This window comes from Microcebus murinus, chromosome 12 (assembly GCF_040939455.1).
Source record: "Microcebus murinus isolate Inina chromosome 12, M.murinus_Inina_mat1.0, whole genome shotgun sequence".
Taxonomy (NCBI): Eukaryota; Metazoa; Chordata; class Mammalia; order Primates; family Cheirogaleidae; genus Microcebus; species Microcebus murinus.
Window position 1 is genome coordinate 74032206 of NC_134115.1, and position 19524 is coordinate 74051729.

General features: G+C 44.4%; 2 protein-coding genes across 7 annotated transcripts in view; both read right to left on the minus strand.

The window, feature by feature from the left end:
• Positions 1 to 19524, minus strand: part of RNF183 (ring finger protein 183) — a 20697-nt gene continuing 1173 nt past the window's right edge. The window contains exons 1-3 of one of the 4 annotated variants that reach the window (XM_076008950.1): positions 6071 to 6460; positions 3910 to 4046; positions 1 to 1134 (exon numbers count right to left, since the gene is read on the minus strand). In XM_076008950.1, the coding sequence (XP_075865065.1) occupies positions 518 to 1096 (579 nt within the window). In that variant the 5' untranslated portion in view covers positions 1097 to 1134; positions 3910 to 4046; positions 6071 to 6460 and the 3' untranslated portion in view covers positions 1 to 517. Of the gene's footprint in view, positions 1135 to 1861; positions 3736 to 3909; positions 4047 to 6070; positions 6461 to 19524 lie in introns of those variants that run through there. The other 3 variants (XM_012768886.3, XM_076008953.1, XM_076008952.1) reach the window with 3 other exon arrangements.
• WDR31 (WD repeat domain 31) overlaps positions 18497 to 19524 on the minus strand; it is a 21523-nt gene continuing 20495 nt past the window's right edge. For all 3 annotated transcript variants that reach the window (XM_076008949.1, XM_012768885.3, XM_012768884.3), the window contains exon 11: positions 18497 to 18711. In XM_076008949.1, coding sequence (XP_075865064.1) covers positions 18551 to 18711 — 161 coding nt within the window. In that variant the 3' untranslated portion in view covers positions 18497 to 18550. The remainder of the gene's footprint in view (positions 18712 to 19524) is intronic.

A 19524-nucleotide genomic window follows, 5' to 3' on the forward strand; every position in this document is an offset into this window, starting at 1 on the left:
TTCACGAATGCAGGACATTTTTACTGTGACTGGTAGCAAAACATCCAAAGAGAAAGGGTAGAACAACCACATTCATCCGCAGAATTGAAGCTCACTTTCCAAATTTTTTAGCAACCCACTGTAAAAATCACAATTCAAAAAAAATTGTGAACTGAGTCCAAAGCAGCTCCAGTGAGAAATACAACTTGCTGTTTAGGCTAGGATCCTGGATACCATTGTCCTGCCTTTGGCACAACTTGCTGTGTAGCTCTGTAGTCATAGAACTGCTTCTCTGCCCTTCCGTGACCCCATGTTTCACACCCAGAGGTCTCTCCACATCTCCCAGCCCTTCAGCTTGTGTTGTTTCCTCGTTGCATTAGGCCCCTCGCTGGTCCCAGAAGCAAACACATGGCCCAGCCGATCCCTGGACTGTAAATGAACAATACGACAAAGGAAGACGACACCAAAGGGGACTTTGCAGTTGCCAAACCCAGCAGCAACTGAGAAAGACTTGGTTCCTTGTCGGGGAGCAGAGTGCTCACCCCACACCCCAAAGGAACTGCTTGGTCCAGAAGATGGAGAAGATGAGCAACAGAGTGACACTGAGGATGACAGCCATCAGGTAGGCAAAGATCCGGAACTGGGGGTTGCGGAAACACTCCCTCAGAGAGTAGTGGCTGGGGATAGGGACGGGCATAGGCACGGTGACAGGAGCTGTGCCCTGGGGGGACCCAGCCTGACTCCCAGGCTCGGGGCCCAGGTCCAGCGTGTAGACCCGGGGCTGGCGCAGGAAGTAGCGGCTCTTGGGGTGGTCCTTGAGACAGAGCTGACGGCCTTCCAGGATGACGTGGTGCGGCTCCAGACGGAGCAGGCTGAGCATGGCAGTGTCCGTGGGCAAGTCGGTGACGGGCTGCCCCGAGGCCAGCACAGTGGGCTGGCGACAGAGTGGGCACAGCAAGCGGCGCCGGGCGGGAGTCACCAGGCTGAGGTGGGCCAGGCACTCCACGCAGAAGGAGTGGCAGCAGTCCAGCACTTTGGGGGTGTGGAACGTGTTGTTGAAGGGGTTCCAGCAGACAGGGCACTCGGCCTCGAGCTGCCGGCCCTGCTGCTCTGCCATCCTCACACTGCGCACCTCGGGGGCTCACAGGAGACGTCCTGGCAGAGAGGGGAGAGGAGCAAAGGAACACCTGTTAAGCCCTGTCCCTGTGCCTGGTCTGAGGCTGAGGGCTCTGTGGGTGTTAAAAGGTATTATCACCCATGTTTTACAGATGAAGAAACTTAGGTTCAAAAGTGCTTTTGTTCCAGATCACCCAGCTCCGAAGCCATCACGTTAGGCCTGGTGTCCCCACAGCCTTCCCGTAGCAGGGCGAAGGCCTGGGCCGCCCCTCCCCACAGCACCTGAGTGAGCTGGCGTTGGAGGCAACTGCACACTGGGCTCTGGAGACAGATAAAAATGCTCCTTCCGCTCAGTGTGTTTGCCCTTGGCTGCCCTGAATCAGGCAGCGGGTGGCAGGGGGGGGGCAAGCCACCGTCAGTGGTTTTTGCTAGAGGACAAGTATTTCCTCCCTACTACCTCAAATCCCTGACTAGTGCAGAGATGGGCTTTGAGAACACCCTGTTCTGCCCTCCTCTGGGGACAAATGCCAGGCCCTCTTTCCTCCTCCCCTTGGGCTAGAGGGCCAACCTTCCAGAGCCTACTCACCCAGTCCTTGGCCTGGCAAGGGGGCCCTGGTAAGGCTTTTCTCCCTGACCTGGAAGCCCTAGAGAGGCTCCCCTGCCCAGGTCCCCAGATCAGCCCTTCCAGAGCCTCTTCCCAATCATACTCAGTCTCCCCTGGCTCCTCCTCCCTCCCTTTGTCCCAGGAAACCTTCAGGGTACCCACCTTAGTTTCTGCTGGTTCTGGGGTAGTTAGGCAGACTACACTGAAGGGCCTGAGGCTCCAGTCTCTCCCTCCCCTGAATCCACAATGCTTTCAGAGACTGCCTGCTCACCACCAACCCTGGGGCCCATCTCCATGGCAGCGGTGCACGCAGCACCTGGAGCTGCCAGGTGGCCCAGGCTGCAGCCTCTTGAGCACACCTGCTTGGAGCCAAGGCCAGAGCTGCCTGGGTTGTGGGGTGGGGACCTGAGGGGACCCCCCATCCCCTGGAAGGGCGTGGCAACCTATGGAACCTGGAAGCCAAGTATTTGCAAGATGATGGGTGGTCCCTTCAAGACCCATAATCCCTGACTGGGGAAAAATAGGGGTGGCAATTTCCTCTTTCTAGATGTGAAGAGGGTAAGTGAGTTTTCTGAGCTTCCTCCCTCCTGGGCCCTCATTTTTTTTCTAAAAATGACCAGAACCTTCTTCTTGCACAAAAGGTCTGCCTGCCTTGCACTTTAGTTGCTATGAAATTCACTTACTTCGCAGCCTAAAAGCTCTGAATGTCAGATCCAACAGTTCCTCCCTGGCCCCCTGCTGATCTTTAAGCAACTGCTACCCGAGTGCGCAAACCTTGCTGCCTTCTGCTTTGTTCTTAGAATGCAGATGGCCAGCCTGCCCAGATCTTAGAGCCCCAGAGTTGGCCATCCCACCAACCTTGGGGATTTAAGGGGGAAGTTGGGAGGGAGGAGCGCTCTAGCCTGGCTTCAACCAGAAACACTTGGCTTTTATCTGTTCCTCATATTGGTCATGAGTTGAGTTGAGTTGCTGGGGGAAAAAATGTTTAAAAATTCTCAATCAGAACCACTCACTCTGCAAATGGGAGACAATGAGTGATTCACCCAAAGTCACCCAGCTAGTTAATGGGACCCATGTCTTGGGACTCCCAGTCCACCTTCATGCTGCTGTCATAAGGACAGAACGCTGCATCGGTGCAGTCCACCTGCTGAACGCGTGTTAGTAGCCAGATAGTCAGTGCTCACATTTTGTCAGGAATCCCTCGTGGCCATCAGACTCTCGCGGTAGGAGCCCAGGAACTGTGTGAAGGGGGATTTGGAACAGGGAGTCTCCCTTGGGCCCCTGATGTTACATCATCTACCCCGAGTTGACACCTGAAGCAAAACTTGCTTCTGCTCGTTCACCCGTGGCTTCCTGGTTTTCTTCCAGACCCCTGTCACTGCTCTGAAGAGGGAAGAAGGAAGTGGAGGTATGCAGAGGGAGATAGAGTATCCCAACCAAAACTAGGATAGTTTACCAAGGATCCTTGCCAATGCCTTATATTCTGTGCCCACTCATCTAACCAGCAGTGACTGTGTGCTTACTGTATGCCAGGCTCTGTGCTAAGCATTGGGTAAATAATGGTGAGCAAAATAGATATCATCTTTGTCCTCATGACATTTAGAGTCTAGTGAGGCAGAGAGACGTTTAATGAGTAATGGGTAATAACTAAATACATAATTTTAATGGACAAAGAAGAAAATGGGCTTAGGGGGCTAAGAGTTTCCGATGAGACCAGTAGGGACAGTTTCTCCAAAGAAGAGATGTGAGAGCCGAGACTGAAGGATGAAGAATCCAGCCATGCAGAGTGGGGGAAGAACATTGCAGGCCCAGGGGGACAGCCCATGTCAAAGCACTGAGGTGAGAAAAATTCTACGTATTTGAGGAAGTGAAAAGAGGCCAGGGTGACCGTGGCGTCTTGGGTGTGGCTGGGTGGACAAGTGGCTCAGGATGAAGGGGGAGTAGGAGGTGGGACCCGCAGGCTCAGGAACTCATCTGGATTTTTTTCCAGGGGTGAGTTGGGGGTCAGGGTGACCTGATGCTATTTCCATTTGAAAAAACACCCTTCCAGCTGCAGAGCAGAGGACAGGCAGAGGGCTAGGAGCGGAAAGGGAGGACCAGGTAGGGGCCCGGGCATGTGACAGTGGTGTTAATGCAAGTCAGCTGGTGCTGGAGAAGATAAAGGGGATGCAGTGGAAGATATCTCTGGGGACATAATCAAAGCCACTTACCAAGAAGCTGTGGACTTCTTGGGATCCAGCTTATACATTCTGGAATCAGATTGTCAAGGCTCATGACTCCAGATCCACTGCTTCTTAGGGCTGTGATTCCAGTTGAATCGCCTAACCTCTGTGTGCCCCAATTTTCCCTTGTGAAAGGAAGCCAGAAGTAGTAAAGCTTATAGATAGAGCCCGGCACCCAGTAAAGAATATACAGTCATGTGTTACTTAACAATGGGGATACATTCTGAGAAATTCGTCATTTTAGGCAATTTCATCATTGTGTGAACATCATAGTGTGTGAACCTAGACAGTATAGCCTACTACACACCTGGGCTGTATGGTGTAGCCCATTGCTCTTAGGCTACTCACCGGCACAGCAGGTTACTGTACTGAATACTGCAGGCAACTATAACATGAGGGTAGGCATTTGTGTATGTAAACATATCTAACCATAAAAAAGGTACAGAAAAAATATGCTATAATCTCATGGGACCACTGTCGTATATGCAGTCCATCATTGACCAAAATGTCGTTGTGTGATGTATCACTGTATAAGAGGCAGTTGGCATTGTTGCTGCAAATGGATCTGAGTGAGGAAGGTTCAAAGTTGACTTCAAGACCATGATAAAATTTTCTGCATCAAACTTTGAGGAGCCCCTGAATTCCAGGGTGTGTCAGAAGCAGACATTTAATACTTATCAGAAGCCTTAAAATAGGTATAGCCTTGACTCATCAGTTCCCCGCTGGGAATCTGCCTCACAGAAATAATCAAGGACCTCTGCAAAGATTTGATTTGATTACAGAGCTGCCCGCCGAGGCACTGGTCTAACAGGGAAGTATGGAGAACCACCTCATTATCCAATAATAGGAAACTGACTCAGTAAGTTCCATATGAAGACACACTCTGCAGCCTTTAACATTATGTGATAAAACATCTATTGATATGGAAATACTTCTATGATATAATGTCATTAAGTGAAAAAGAACTAGTAATAAAACCATATTACAGTATAATCCAATTCTCAAAAATATGTGTGCAATGGAAAATATCTCTGGAAAGATAAACAACCAAATGTCAGCCGTGGTTATCTCTGGGGGCAAGATTGTGATTTTTTTTAATTCTCTTATCTGAAAATTTTGACTTTATTCTAATAAGCTTGTATTACTATCCTTAAAGAGCTCCCATTTCTACCCCAACCAGACCTACAGTCTCTGAAGTTCCATGGCCAAAGCTGGAAAAGGCTGTTGAAGAGGAGTAACAATCTCTATTGCCTGGACATTTATCTGAGTGCTCCCTGCAGGGGCCCACTGTTGTTTCAGGATCAGCTGGTGAGACTCTGGCCGTGTACCGACCCCACCCCAAGCCAGGACTTCTTAGCTACAGTAGGGCCTACGTGCCACCCAATGTCATCACCTTGGTCTATGAACAAGTCATCACCAAATATTAATTGTCTGTAGTGTCACCCCAATGTTTTCAACCTCAAGATGATAGAGATGAAGAACTGGCATTTTCTTTTTTTTTTTTTTTCTTTTTCTTTTTTTTCACAAAATACCCTCAGATTCTATTTTTTCTTTTTTTTTATTTTTTTTCTTTTTCTTTTTTTTCACAAAAGAACTGGCATTTTCATGACACTTCACAGTTTACAAAGGGCCCTGACCCTTGCTAGGATCTAAGTATGGTGATACATCTAGATAATATAATTGCCTTTTACCATTTTTTTTTCCGTTTGTATAAGGGTGTTTGATCATCTCAAACCACCCTGTGAAGGAGGCTGAATGGGGATTAGAAAGTGTACTGGCTTAAGAACCAGACTTGTTTGCTGATCTTGGACAAATGGGTTAACCTCTCTGAACTTCCTTTTCCTCTGTAAAAGAAGCTAATAATCCCACTTTGCAGGGTTGCTGTGGGGAAAGAATAGTCTATGATGTGCCCAGCAGAACACAGCAGGTGCTCAGTCCATAGTTAGCATGATTATTTTATACCCATTTGATAGATGGGGAAGCCAAGGCTCAGAATGGTGAAGTGACTTGCCCAAGGGTTCACAGCTAAAGAGTGGCTGAGTTTGAAAGATGATCCCAGAAGCCAGCCTCCCAGGCCAGAGTGCACCCACTGGGTGATGCAGCCTCTCAGGACTCTGCAGCCCCTCCGTGACCCTCTCCAGCTCCTTACCTGCTCCCTCAGAGCCTCTTCCTTCTGCCTTCCGAGCAGAGCAGCGCTGCATGCAAGTGCTCTGCTTCTGGAAGTCTGGTTCCAGGCAGAGTGGGCAGGTCTCATTTGCATAGGCCTTAGCTCTTGGCCAGCTCTCTCTGTTTCAGGTTTTCTTCTTCCTTCTGGTGACTTTGGACTGTCTGCACACAGTGGAAGCTTTGGTATCTTTGTTTTCTTCCTATGAGTCACACTCACTTTTTCTCCGAGGGGGTCAAAGTCCACTCATCCTTGGCGGCCTCTGCCTGTATCGGGTTGATCTCCTGCCATCATCCGAGATTGCACTGGCCTCCGTGTGCTGACCCGCCTGGACTCATGCGCAGCCTAACTTTGGTGGGAAGGCAGGGCATGTCTGATGCCACTTCTGCCCAGATAGATCCTTCCCTGCTCTGAGCCCCTACAAACAAAATACAAAGAGCTCTTGCAAAATACTAAGAGGCAAATAATCCAGGAGAAAAATAGCCAGGGGAGAGGCAGTTAAGTGTATGCATGAAATCTCAAGCAAGTCAGACTTGTAGGTCAGAGTCAAGTCCTCGCTCGGAATCCCGACTCTACCTGTTACAGATGGAAACCTGAGCAAATTAGTTAATTTCTGCAAGCCTCAGTTTTCTCACTTGAAAATGGGGATAACAGTCTCCCCACTCGACTGCAGATTAAATGAGATAATATACGTAGAGACTGGCACATAGTAACACAGTAAATGTTAGCTAGAATTATTATTAGATCATCAGGTGTGTTCACATGGCCTTTCTTTTATTCCCTCTCACATTCTTTTTGTACTTATGGTCTTCTCCTTTTATTCCTTTACTAACCTTTCAACACCTTTTGGAGAATAAACACATGCATGTATCTGATTGGTGATATAATCAAATGTCCCAATACTCTCATTTTGTGGTTTTTTACATTTAATTTTTTTTTTTTTTTTTTGCTGTGAAGTTCTAGAGGAGAAAAAGAAAAATATTTTTAAATAGATATGACAACCCAAAATAAGTGACCCAGGCAAAGGTCTTAATCAATGGAGATTTATTAGCCAAAGTTTGGGAACATGCCTGGGGAAAACAAAAACCACAGACAAACCTGTGGCTGTTTTCATGAAGAGGAATTTGGGATCTTCAGTATTTAAGGGGAATGGGCATACAGAAAGAAAAAAAAAGAAGGGAGTGGGCAGTGATGCAAAATGGTTACATTCTTGTGAGGCCTTTTACAAAAGATAAAGGGAATGTTAGTAGAGAAAAAGGGAGTGAAGGAAGCACCACTTATGTGGTTGTCCCTGGGTAGGTGGAAGAATGTTTGATCCTATCTTGTCTTTCTTCTACACCTGGGAAGATAAACTTGTAATTCATTATTTGTATGGAATCAAACAGACTTTAGTTTTAGGAGCTAGATGTAGCCTACAGACCCAAAGTTATAATTTGCACATCTTTGCTTATAGGAGGCCAGTGAAGAATTTCCTTACCAATGATCTGTGGGCAAGTCCTTCACAGGTGCCTGAGACCTTTACCTTCTCTTTTGCAAAAGGAGTTGGAGGGGGAGCTTGGTTCTAAGATCTTTATTTTCCTTCACAGGTAATACATTCATGTGGTTCAGCATGTGAAAGATTTGATTTTGCAATGAAAACTTTCTTCTAGCCACCTAGTTTCCCTAGAAATCAAGGTATTATATTATCAGTTCTTGTGTATCAGTTTCTTGTGTATCCTTCCAAAGATGTTTTATGCATACACAAACAAGATTTCCATGGCAAAATGTCACTGTATTTCTTTTCCTCCTTTTTACACAGTATATGTATTATAAACACTGTCCTGCATTTTTTCATGTAAAAATGTATCTAAGATATCATTTTGTATTAGTACATAAAGAGCTTCTTTGATTTTTTTAATAGTTATATCATGTTTGTATTGAATGGCAAACCAATCCCTTATTGATCTAATCCCCTCTTTTTAAGTATATAAATATTGGATGGAAGAGTAAATGCTGAAATGATTACTGATTTTAACGTAGCCTAGAATTGTGTGAAAAACAATTGTGGACTTGGGGAAATTTTAGATTTCTAAAGAAGATCTCTAAGCAGTTCTCCTCTTTCTGAGCTGGAGACAGAGGCATGTGATTGTCGAAGGCCTTGAGGTTCCTCTCAGCTCTGGAATTCCCTGCTTTCCCATGTCAGTGCCGGTTAACTAAGGTTAGTAGGGATTGAAGACACTGATTTAGTCCAGAAGATCTGGTTTGTGTTTGATAGTTTAGAAGTCATGCTTTCTGCTTTGGCAATAGTAGTGCAAACCATGCAGAAGTTCATATACTTTGACCCAATAACGTAATTCTCAAGAAGTATTGAAAGATCTCTTTTGGTTGAATGAGGATGTTCACTGCAGTTTTATTTTAACCACAAATGATTGGAAACATCCCCAAAGCCCATCAATTAAATGGAAAACTACATAATCATTTAAAATGATGTTGTGAAAGAATTTTTTCACTTGCAAAAATGGTCAAACATATTAATACTGCAAATGGAGGTGGGGGGAAGCTGTTTAAAACAGTGTATGTAGTATGAGCCAGATTTTGTGAAGTTAAGTTAATGTCTAAGGACTGAAGGGCCATGAGTCAAAATGTTACAATGGTCATCTCTGGGTGATGGCTACTAGCATTCTTATTTTTTTCTTGCTCATCTATATTTTCTAAATTCTCAAATAAGTATGACTTTTGCACTAAGAAAATACACTTGGAAATTAAGTGGCAGGTAGGGCAGGTAGGAAATCAGTCAGGGGATTGCAAGCATTGAAATAAAAACTAAGCCATGGCCCTTTCCGGGGTCACTAATTGTTTGGTGAGTAAATGTATTATCACAGTGCCTGTGGGTGGTCAGGGCTAAGGAGTAGTTTGCAAACAGTGGAAAATTTTTCCAGGAGATATCCAGAAAAGATAGTGGGGCATCTCAGGAATTTGAGAGTTAAACTAATTTAGTTCATGCTTAGGGGGCGAGGTTAGCCAGCTGGAAAAGCACCTCACCTAAGCAGTACCTTGGAACTGGGTGAGTGGAGAGTCATGAGACTTAGTGGAGCCCAGCCAAGGTCTGCAGCAGAGGCACAGGGGGTGTTAGCCCATCCGGGAAGGGAGAGAGAACAGAAGGCAGAAGGATATAGAGGAGGGGAAGGGCGGTGTTTAGCAAGCTCTAGCCAAGGGCAGGGGCGACTCTCCCTGGGAGGACACCAGATTGTCATCCCTCAGAGCCTTGTGGAGGCCTGTCCAGAGTTTAGGACAGTTCCAGAAGGAATCACATGGACATTGTTTGAAATGCGGATGCTCAGACCTACTCCAGATCTAATGAGGCAGAATTTGCACTTTTTTTTTTTTTTTTTTTTTTTGAGACAAAGTCTTGCTTTGTTGCCCAGGCTAGAGTGAGTGCCATGACATCAGCCTAGCTCACAGCAACCTCAAACTCCTGGGCTCAAGTGATCCTTCTGCCTCAGCCTCCCAAGTACCTGGGACTACAGGCATGTGCCACCATGCCCAGCTAATTTTTTGTATATATATTAGTTGGCCAATTAATTTCTTTCTATTTATAGTAGAGACGGGGGTCTCAGGCTTGCTCAGGCTGGTTTTGAACTCCTGACCTCGAGCAATCCGCCCGCCTCGGCCTCCCAGAGTGCTAGGATTACAGGCGTGAGCCACTGCGCCTGGCCCAGAATTTGCACTTTTATAAGATCCCTAGGGAATCAGAGACACATTAAAATGTGAGGAGTACTGGTTTAGGAGAAATATCTCCACTCTGTGCTCTTTGCCTCATCCTGAATATATTCATCTTCAGATTCCTGAAGGCTTCCCGAGGACCTGCCACCCCAGACAGGGCTCAGAGAATCCCAACCTGGGAATGGGGGTCCCCTGACTGTGCTTTGTGCATCATCTGAATTTGCTTTTTAAGTTACAATCCCTTATGCAAAACCTTTGGGGCCAAGCTTGTTTCAGAATTCAGAAATTTCCATATTTTAGGAAGACGAGATGATACAATTACTATATATTAAGTAACCGTCCCCCCCCATGAGATCTGGGGCAGCACCCTGCAGTCAAACACATTACTATTCTGTGGTTTATTGTGAACACTGATACCCAAAATAATAAACACCATAAGATCAGGTAAGTTGTGGCACCAAATTTAGTGAAAAATCTTGGTTTTCAGAATGTGGGGATTTTAGAATTGTAGATAAGGGTTATGGACTATTTTATTATTTTACTTTTAGAATGTGTCAACTGCATAAAGTTAGAAACACTGATACAGTACTATTTCCCAGCCTTGTTAACCTCAGACTTAGCAGGAACTGTATGATCTTGATAGTCTTCAAATGTAAAGTAGCCCACATACTTCATCTTATCAAGCAGGTCACATCTGGCATGGTTATTCTCAGCTCAACCCAAACAATTCTTTGAGGAACAGTTGATTTTTGGCAAAGTTAAGGCATTTTTCCTAGCTAACTTGGAGGCTACATGTCAGAGCTGAGGCTGGATCCCGGAGTCCAGTGCCTTCCTCACCCCTTCCCTGAGGACAGTGTGTGTGAGCTCTTGGGCCCTCTCAGCTACCGTGCGTGACTGCAGAGATGGGGCTGAAGGATGAAGGATAAAGTACCGTCTGCACATGACGGCTGGTATGTTTAGAAACACAGAACAGAAATTGGCCAGCGCTTTCTCCAGCTGGTCTGTGAATGAAGCATCTGGTCTTTCAGCCCTCCAGACTTCCAGCCACATGACGGTGGCAGGAACCGGCCCTCAGAAGGTGAGTGCCCACGCTTATCCTGAAGCCTTTCTCTCGGTGAGCTCTGCCGGGAATACCTTGGCAAAGAGTAGGCTGGGCCTGTTTGCACAGGGAAGGTCTGGGGAGCTTCCAGGAAGGCCTCAAAGGTCTTCTCCAAATAACAGGAAAGAAGGCTACTGGGCCAGGGTCCATCTGCTCTTGTCATGCTTGGCTGGCAACGGTGGCAAAGGGATACTCTCCCAGGGCTTTTATAATGCCTCCATCAGGAAACCAGAGACTGCCCTCCTCTCTGGGTCTGCAGACTCTCCTTCTATTCCTCCTCAGGCCTCCTGGTCTCTGCCCTTTCTCTATGGCCACACTCCCTCTCTCCTCTGTGCCCTCTCTATATCTGTACAGCTTCTCTTCTCTAAAGGGAATTTATTCTTTAACTATTGGTATAGTGCATGTCCAATATAGGAAAATTAGGATACGAAGATGAATATATTAATTCCTGACACTTACAAACAATGGTAGGAACTATTCTGGGGGCTCCACCTGAATTTTATAACTTAGCCTTGATGGCAGCTCTGTAGGGAGGTCCCATCATCATCTTCTCCACTTTATAAATGAGGGCACTAAGCCACGGAGAGGTTAAGTCATTTGCCCAAGGTCACAAGGCTAGGAAGTGGCATTCTGGGATCTGTATCAGGCAGCCGGGTGCCAGAGTCCTTCAACCACTAGGCCCCACTGCTCCCTATAAGGAGAAAATAAACTCACCTGAAATCCTGTGCACAGAGATAATCACCCACACATTTGGATATATCACTTTTCTGTCTCTTTATATTTGAAATATAGAAAAACACATTCTTCATAAGTTATAACATGTCATACTCTATGTACTGTTTTATAGCCTCTTTTTTCACTTATCTTCTACATCGTAAAATAGTCTTCTACAGCCTTTTCTTCAAAATGAAGGTAGTCTTATTGTCTTTTGATTGTAAAAGTGATAGTAGAAAAAAGCACGTATTTGCTTGTATATGCATGAAATGGCTCTAGAAGGATACACCAGTTGCTGGTCACACCGGTTACCTGTAGAGGGAGCCCGAGGGAAGGCAGACAGGGATGAGAGGGAGAATTTTTATTGTATAACCTTAGTATTCTTGATGGTGGCTATGTGAATGTATCATCTATTTCAAAAATAAATTTAAAAATGAAACTGACACATACCTATTGGAAAAAAGTCAAACAATATAGAAAGGCATAAAGTAGGAAATAAATTCATCTTTAAACTCAATACCCAGATATAATGCTGTCAATATTTTTGCCTCTAGCTACGAATGTACAGACATATGTATGGATATATTTTTATGAAAATGGGACTGTGTTGTATAGCAGTGTTTTCTTATCTGTGTTTTCCACTTAGGGTGAATCATAGGTAGCATTCCATGTAGCCTTATTTTAGATATCTGCATGGTTATCAGTCAGGTAAAATTAGCCAGTTACCAAAAACCTATTTCCAGATGAACTGAGTCCAGTATCTGGACATGCAGTGCCAACTGACACCAACCTCCATCACCCAAAGCTGGGCTTTTCAATTTGCTGCGTGCAGAACCTTAATTTAAATAGGCAGGATGCTCTGTTTCAGACCCTGGAGCGAGAACATGTGGGAGTGGTTTGTATGTTCCTTCTGTCTGTGGTGTTTAAACCTATATCACTTATTGCATAGGAGCAAACACCTCCTACCTGCTGCCTGCTGTCCTCTCAGTCTCTGGGCCCACTACCAGCAGGAAAATGCCATTGAAAGTAGAAGGCCTTGGTGGGAAGAGCCAGTCTGCACGTCCAAAGACCTGAGCTCCCATCTGAGCTCTGACACATGCTGTGTCACTTTGGGCAAGTCACTTTTCTTCTCTGTAGAACAGAGGCAATACTCTCCACATTGCCTGAGAGTCTTATTTTATTGGAAGACTCAGATGAGATTATGATTATGAAAGTAGTATGTGAAATATAGAGCACTATATACATATGCAATTGTATTGTTAAATTCTGGCCTCTTAACTGGAGGCATCAGGGAGAAAGGTTGATGCCAAAACCAGTTGTCCCAGCTTTCTTCTGTTGTTGGCTCACAGAGCCAACATTCCCCTGGTGCACTCTGCAACATCTACACACTCATCTTTAAAACTGAGAGTTGTAAGTCAAAAGGACAAAGTGTCAGCAAAAGTGTGGAACAACTGAAACCCCACTAACTCTCCAGCACAGCTGGTGGGAAGTAAATTATTAGGTCATTAAATACGAAATGTCTGATTTCAAATCAGAATTTTATTTTATTTTTCTCAAACAAGAAGAAGTACAATTAATCAAAGTGTGTGCCTAAACTATCGACACAATTTTGCCGTCTTAACCGTATCTTGCTTATGTCTGCAACAAAGAAGCCTGGAAAGTTGAGTGGCCATGAAATCGTGAAAGGTGTTTTCCACAGCTTGTTCAGAATTGAATATTTCTCCTTGCAAGAAAGTGGTCCAAAGCCTGGATGAAGTGGTAGTCAGTTGGTGCAAGGTCTGGTGAATATGGTGGATGACAGAGAGTTTCCAAGTCCAGCCTCTGTAGTTTGAGCAGTGTTGTTTTTTGCCACAGGTAATCTTGCAAGAGGATTGGCCTGTCTCTATTGACCAATCTCGGCTGCTTAATCGCAAGCATCCTCATCATTTCATCCAAGTGGTTGCAGTAGACATCCACTGTAATCAATTGACCAAGTTTCATGAAGCTGTAGTAGATAATACCAGTGCTGGACCACTAAACAGACACCATTAGTTTTTTTGATGAATATTTAGTTTTGGACTGTGAATTTTGGCACTTCATCTTTATCCAACGATTATGCCAAATGCTTGCAATTGTCAAAAAGAATCCATTTTTCATCACACATAACAAAATGGTGTAGAAATGGTTCGCCTTTATGTTGTGACAGCAAAGAAAGCCTTCATCTTATCATTATCTACCTTGGTCTCAGGTCACCCACATGGCTCATTTTCAAGACTGAAATCACCAGGACGGAACTTTTCAAACCATTGACATGCTGTGCGTTCATTAACCACATCCTTCCCAAACACTTCATTGATATTTTGAGCTGTCTTCGCTGCATTGGTTTCATGACAGAACTCATAATCAAAAATAATATGAATTTTTGACTTATGCATGGTTTTACAAAAATTGCTCTAAAATTTTTTTGAAAGATAATCACAAGCCAAAACATACATTTGAAACAATGAGGATGTACCTTCACAATAAAAAAATAAGTGTCAAAGTGAAATGTCAGAGATAGCACCTGTCAAACTTAGTACTTAAGGAAATGGGACATTCCATATTTAATAATCTAATAGTACCATCCTCTTTGGAAAATTGTTTGATGGTATCTACTAAGGCTGATCATATAAATTCCCCTATGGCCCCACAAGTCCTCTGCTAGTTATATCATGAACACAGATACATGCATATGTTCACCCAAAGACATTTTATTAGAATGTTCATAGCAGCGCTTTTTTGTGAGAGTCCCAAACTAGAAACTACCCCCAAATGCCCATCAGTAATTAAATAGATAAATTACAATCTTTTCACACAATGGGATACTATACAGCGATGAGAATGAAAGGTGTTCAACTACATGCAACAACATGGCTCAATCTCATAAACACATTGAGCAAAAGAATCACAACCAAAAATAAGAGTACATACTTGTTTCACTTAAATCTATTGTTGTATGACAAGCCCCTCCAAAACTTAATGTCTTAAAACAACATCTTATTATTTCTCATCAGATCCTGGAATATCTGTGCAGTTTCTCTTTATTTTGCCAAGTTTACCTATAAGGCTGCAGTCGGTTGCAGACTTGGCTGGGTGGGAATGCCCAAGGTGACCTCATTCACATGACCTTCTTCCAGTGGTGCTTGGTTATTGCCCACGTGGCCTCGACCACCTTCATTACGTGGCCATCTGAGGGCAGCATTCCAAGAGGGTGAAAGTAGAAGCTGCATATTCTCTTAAGGCCTAACTTCAGGAATTGCATTGTATTCATTCCCCTACATTCTCTTGGCCAAACCAAGTCAAAAGGCCAGCCCAGATTCAAGGGCTGTGGAAATAGACCCTAACTCTCAATGAGAAGAAGTCACAGTGCAAAGGATCCTGCATACAGGAATGGAGAAATTTGTCGTCCATCTACAATATGATATGATTCCAGTTACATAAAGTAGAAAAGCAAGCAAAATCAATTTATGCTCTTACAAATTCCTTGCCAGATAGGCCTGGAGAGGAGTACGAGGGAGACCATCTGGATTCCCAGATATTATGGTGCTTCATCTTGGTACTGCCTACTAGAGTGTGTTCAGTTTATGAAAATTCAGTGAGCTATAAACTTATACATCTGACATTTTTTTATATTACCATTCTTGAATTAAAAGTTAAAAAATTATATAGTGGTTTAAAAAGAGCGAAGTTCATTCCCTTTCAGGTAACAGTCCTGCCAGTCAGGCTGGCGAAGCAGGCCAGTTCCTCAGGGTTAGGTTAGTCATTTTCATTTATTCATGTCCTCCCCCATTCTTTCTGTCTGGCTGTTAATTATCTTGTCCTTCTGAAGAATTGAAGCTGTTACTGCCAGTCTGCATTCCATCTAGTGGGGAGGGACCCAGAGAGGGAGTCCTGGACAAGCTATTCTTCCCAAGCTAATTAGGTGGAAGTTACACACATCACTTCTACTCACAATCCACTGACAAGAACTTATTCCCATGGCATGCCTAGCTGGGATGTAGTCTTAGCTGAGCAGCCTATGCCAAGGAAATGTGCCAATTTCAGGAAGACAACTAGCAAGCAGTCTACCACATTTTTAATGGTGAAGCTGCTCTTTAATAATTATGTTTTCAAGAGGTCACTTGAAAATAAAGAAGTTCCTTTTCCTCGGTATCAAAAGATTAAAAACACCAAGTGATGTGAGTTTCATGCTTTGCTATGTCAAAATGAAAAATGTTAATAATCATCACTCATTTTCCTTAAATATATATTTAAATGATAAATATATAAGTAAACATCTAAATTAATCTAAAATTTAAAATGTATAACTGGCCAGATTCCAAGGCTTATATATTTTCCTGGAAAAAAGTCAACTGTCTTTGGAAAATTCCTTGATATGGTTTTAGAGGGGCAGCCTCTAAAATGACTTGTTCAGTGAATGAATGAATGAATGTTTAGCAGCCTGTATCTTCAGTGCTGGGGGTATTTGATTAGGGCACATCAGACTAAAAAAGTCCTCTATAAACACTAGCATTTATTTATCTGTTTTTTACTTAAAAGGCATAAAGACATCAAGCATACATGTAGAGTTTGGGAAATAATTTTATTGGTAGTAGAACCCTGCTAACTCATCAGAGGTCTCCTATTTTCTCACATGACCCTTCCCTCTTATAGTAGCCTGTCCCCCTTCCCTGGGACCCCCTCTCAACTCCTCTGGACATTCTGACGTGCACCTGTCTTCCTTCTAGGAGAAAGTGTCAGCTGCTGCACTAATAATTCAGAATATGCTAGCACTTTCCCTGAGACAGCTGTCTACTGCCCCTGGGCACCTGGCCAGGAAGATCTCCTTGGAGCCAAAAAGTTAATAACTGATCTTGAAAATATACAAACAATGTCATGGTCTATGAATTTCTAAACTGAACAGGAAATCTTTGTGATATCATGCAAAGGCAAAAGGGTGCAAAGAAGGTGTTCTGGCTTTGAGTCAGGCAGACCCAGATTCAAAGCTCAGTTTTTCCCCGTCGAATATGTGGAACTAGGGCAAAGAACTGCATGTCTCTGGGCCTCAGCTTTGTCATCTGTGAAACAGAAATAACAATGAGAATTGTAGTGAGAATAAATGTATCCAGCCTTCTGTGGGTGCTCATTGAAGCAGTCTCCTCTCCCACTACCCCTTTGTCTTTCCAGAGCTCAAAGATCCATAACTGAAGGAATCAAAGGAAAGCTGAAAAATGACTAGAGGGTTAGAAGATCTAAGAAGAATGGATGAAGGAATGGAAACATTTAATGTAGAAATGAGGGCATTTAGTCTGGACAGAGAGGACAAGAAATAACTATACTACTTTGCTTGGCATTTAATATGGTTAAGTCCAGTCCTCAGAACAGCCCTGTGAGAGAGGTGTGACGGTGAGCCCATATTCTAAGTGAGGAGGAAACTGAGCTTTTTGTAACTTGCCCAAGGTCATCCAGCTAAATGGAGAAGTGGAGATTCTTGGGTCTGACTTTGTACTAGCTGAAGAATAGCCACCTCTCTCTCCTCCCGTCACTGGAGACAGCACAGGGCAGGAGCTGGACCTGAAGCAGGAGGGGACAAGGAAGACACCTGAGAGCCACTGGTGTCAGGGACAGGCAGAGGCCAGAGAAGACAAACACAAAATCTTCCTTTGTCTGGGACTCATCAGAAAGGGAATCTCCAGCCCTCACATGCCTTATGTGTGAGCTTGTCTGAAGGCAGGAAGGACTTCATTTTCCCTGGAGGAAAATGGGCTGAACACCAGGCTAAGGACTGACTCCCAGGGGCCACACAGGCAGCCTGAGCACCCTGCTGCTCCTCACTGAATCAGGCTCAATGGCTGAGCACAGTTAACGCCATCGTTCTCCTTTTTTTTAAAGAGACAAGGACTCATTATGCTGCCCAGGCTGGCCTCAAACTCCTGGGCTCAAGCCATACTCCTGCCTCAGCCTCCCAGGTAGCTAGGACTACAGGTGCGCCACCACATGCAGCTTCCCTCTCCTTTTTTTCTATACTGTCTGTTATTATTTCAGAGATCCCCTTTGCCTCACTCTGGCCATTCCCAAGGGAAAAACAAACAAATAAATATATATACATGTATATTTTATAATATAAAGTCTTATTTATATAAAACTAAATAAAAATGTTAAAATTGCAAATGACATATTTTTTTTGGCCTTAATCTCACAACCTCTCCGTTTTCTCATCCATAGAAGGGGTTTGCTAACTCCTGTAACTCTGGGCAACACTCTTGTAGTTATCGGCCTCTTCAAGATAGCTCAGGTCTGACTTACACGTGAGCTCAGCAGCACTGTGCTAGGCAGGTACCAAAAACAGGCAGAGATCACCACCGCCCATTCTGCTACTACTCTGAGTAGAAGCCAAGCCTTTTGCTTTCTTGCCCTAACTTTGATTTTTCTCTTTGCTGAGGAGCAGCGACTGGAGCTTGAGCTCACTGTGCGATCCGGCTCCTCTGTGGAGCTGCACTTTTCTTTCCCATCTTGATTATTTTTGAGGTAACCAAAACAGTCTCTCTCCCTACTGCCTTTTTTCTTTTGTGGAGACATGGAAAAGATCAGTTCCATAGACTCAAGCCCTGTGTTCTGACTCTCACAGACAGGTGCCTACCACTCTTACACCTACAGGTCACCATTTTGGGCAATAAACTTTTTTGGACGAGTAGTTCCAAAAGCTCACTAAAAAATTATATTTTCATTTAACTGAAATTGAGAGCCTTAGGTTTGTCCATGTTTCTGAACTCTATACCTGATTTTGAACCGCTGGACTTAAACTGACTTCTAACACTGATATACCATCTAAGTGAAACTAATCAAAGAATACCAGCTCTACATTCCACTCCCCACAAAATAACAAAGACACAAAGCCACACTGAGAAAGGAGGGGCCACAGTTTGATATTGTCCAGTGAGTGTCTCTTGGTCTCAGAATGCTGCCACTTCCCACAGTTCCAGCCCTTGGCTGTGGTCCACTCTGAGTAAGTGAATTCCTCTGTTGAAACTTGCACACAGTAAGGATGTGGTGTCACCAACAGCCAGGGAAGTCAAAGGTCCTGATCCATCCAGAGACAAGGTGAAAAGGCAGGCTGGGGAAGGCAGGGGGAATGAGCAAATTAGGCCAAGAGTGCAATGTCATGAAACATGATGTCTTTGTGAGAAATCCAAGGAAATAAAGCATTTCCTGTATATACTTAATCCATATAAGACAGGCCCTGCTTGCTTCAGAGGAAAGTGAACCAGTGGGCAAGTCAGAACCTGAGTCTACCCCAAGACATCAGTTGTAGAGAGTGGCACATGGGCCAAATAGGATGTATACCACAAAAAAGTATGTTTAGACAACTGGGGCCTCACCGGCTAAGCACACGTTAAAAAAGTGCCTTCAGTCACTTACCCAGAGAACAAGGAAGGGGCCAGAGAAAAACAGATAAGGATTCTAATCTTTTTTCCTTATTTTGGAAACAGGGTCTCACTCTGTCACTCAGGCTAGAGTGCAGTGGCATCATCAGAGCTCACTGCAACCTCAAACTTCTGAGAACAAGGGATCCTCCCACCTCAGCCTCTCGAGTGGCCGGGACTACATGTGTGTGCCACATGCCTGGCTAATTTTTTTATTTTTTGTAGAGATGGGGTCTCACTATGTTGCTCAGGCTGGTCTCAAACTCCTGGCCTCAAGTAATCCTCCTGACTCGGCCTCCCACAGTGCTGGGATTACAGGAGTGAGCCACCGTACATGGCCAAGGATATTGATTTTTAGCTAGTGGCTTCCTGGGGTCTTGCTCCCTTTGAGGTAAAGGATAGTGCAGGGAACTAGAAAGGCAGTATTTGGGGCTTTCCAGCTGACGCAGTCTGCCTCCACCTGCATCCTAAAGGCCACTCTTCTATGAACTGTGGGCACACCG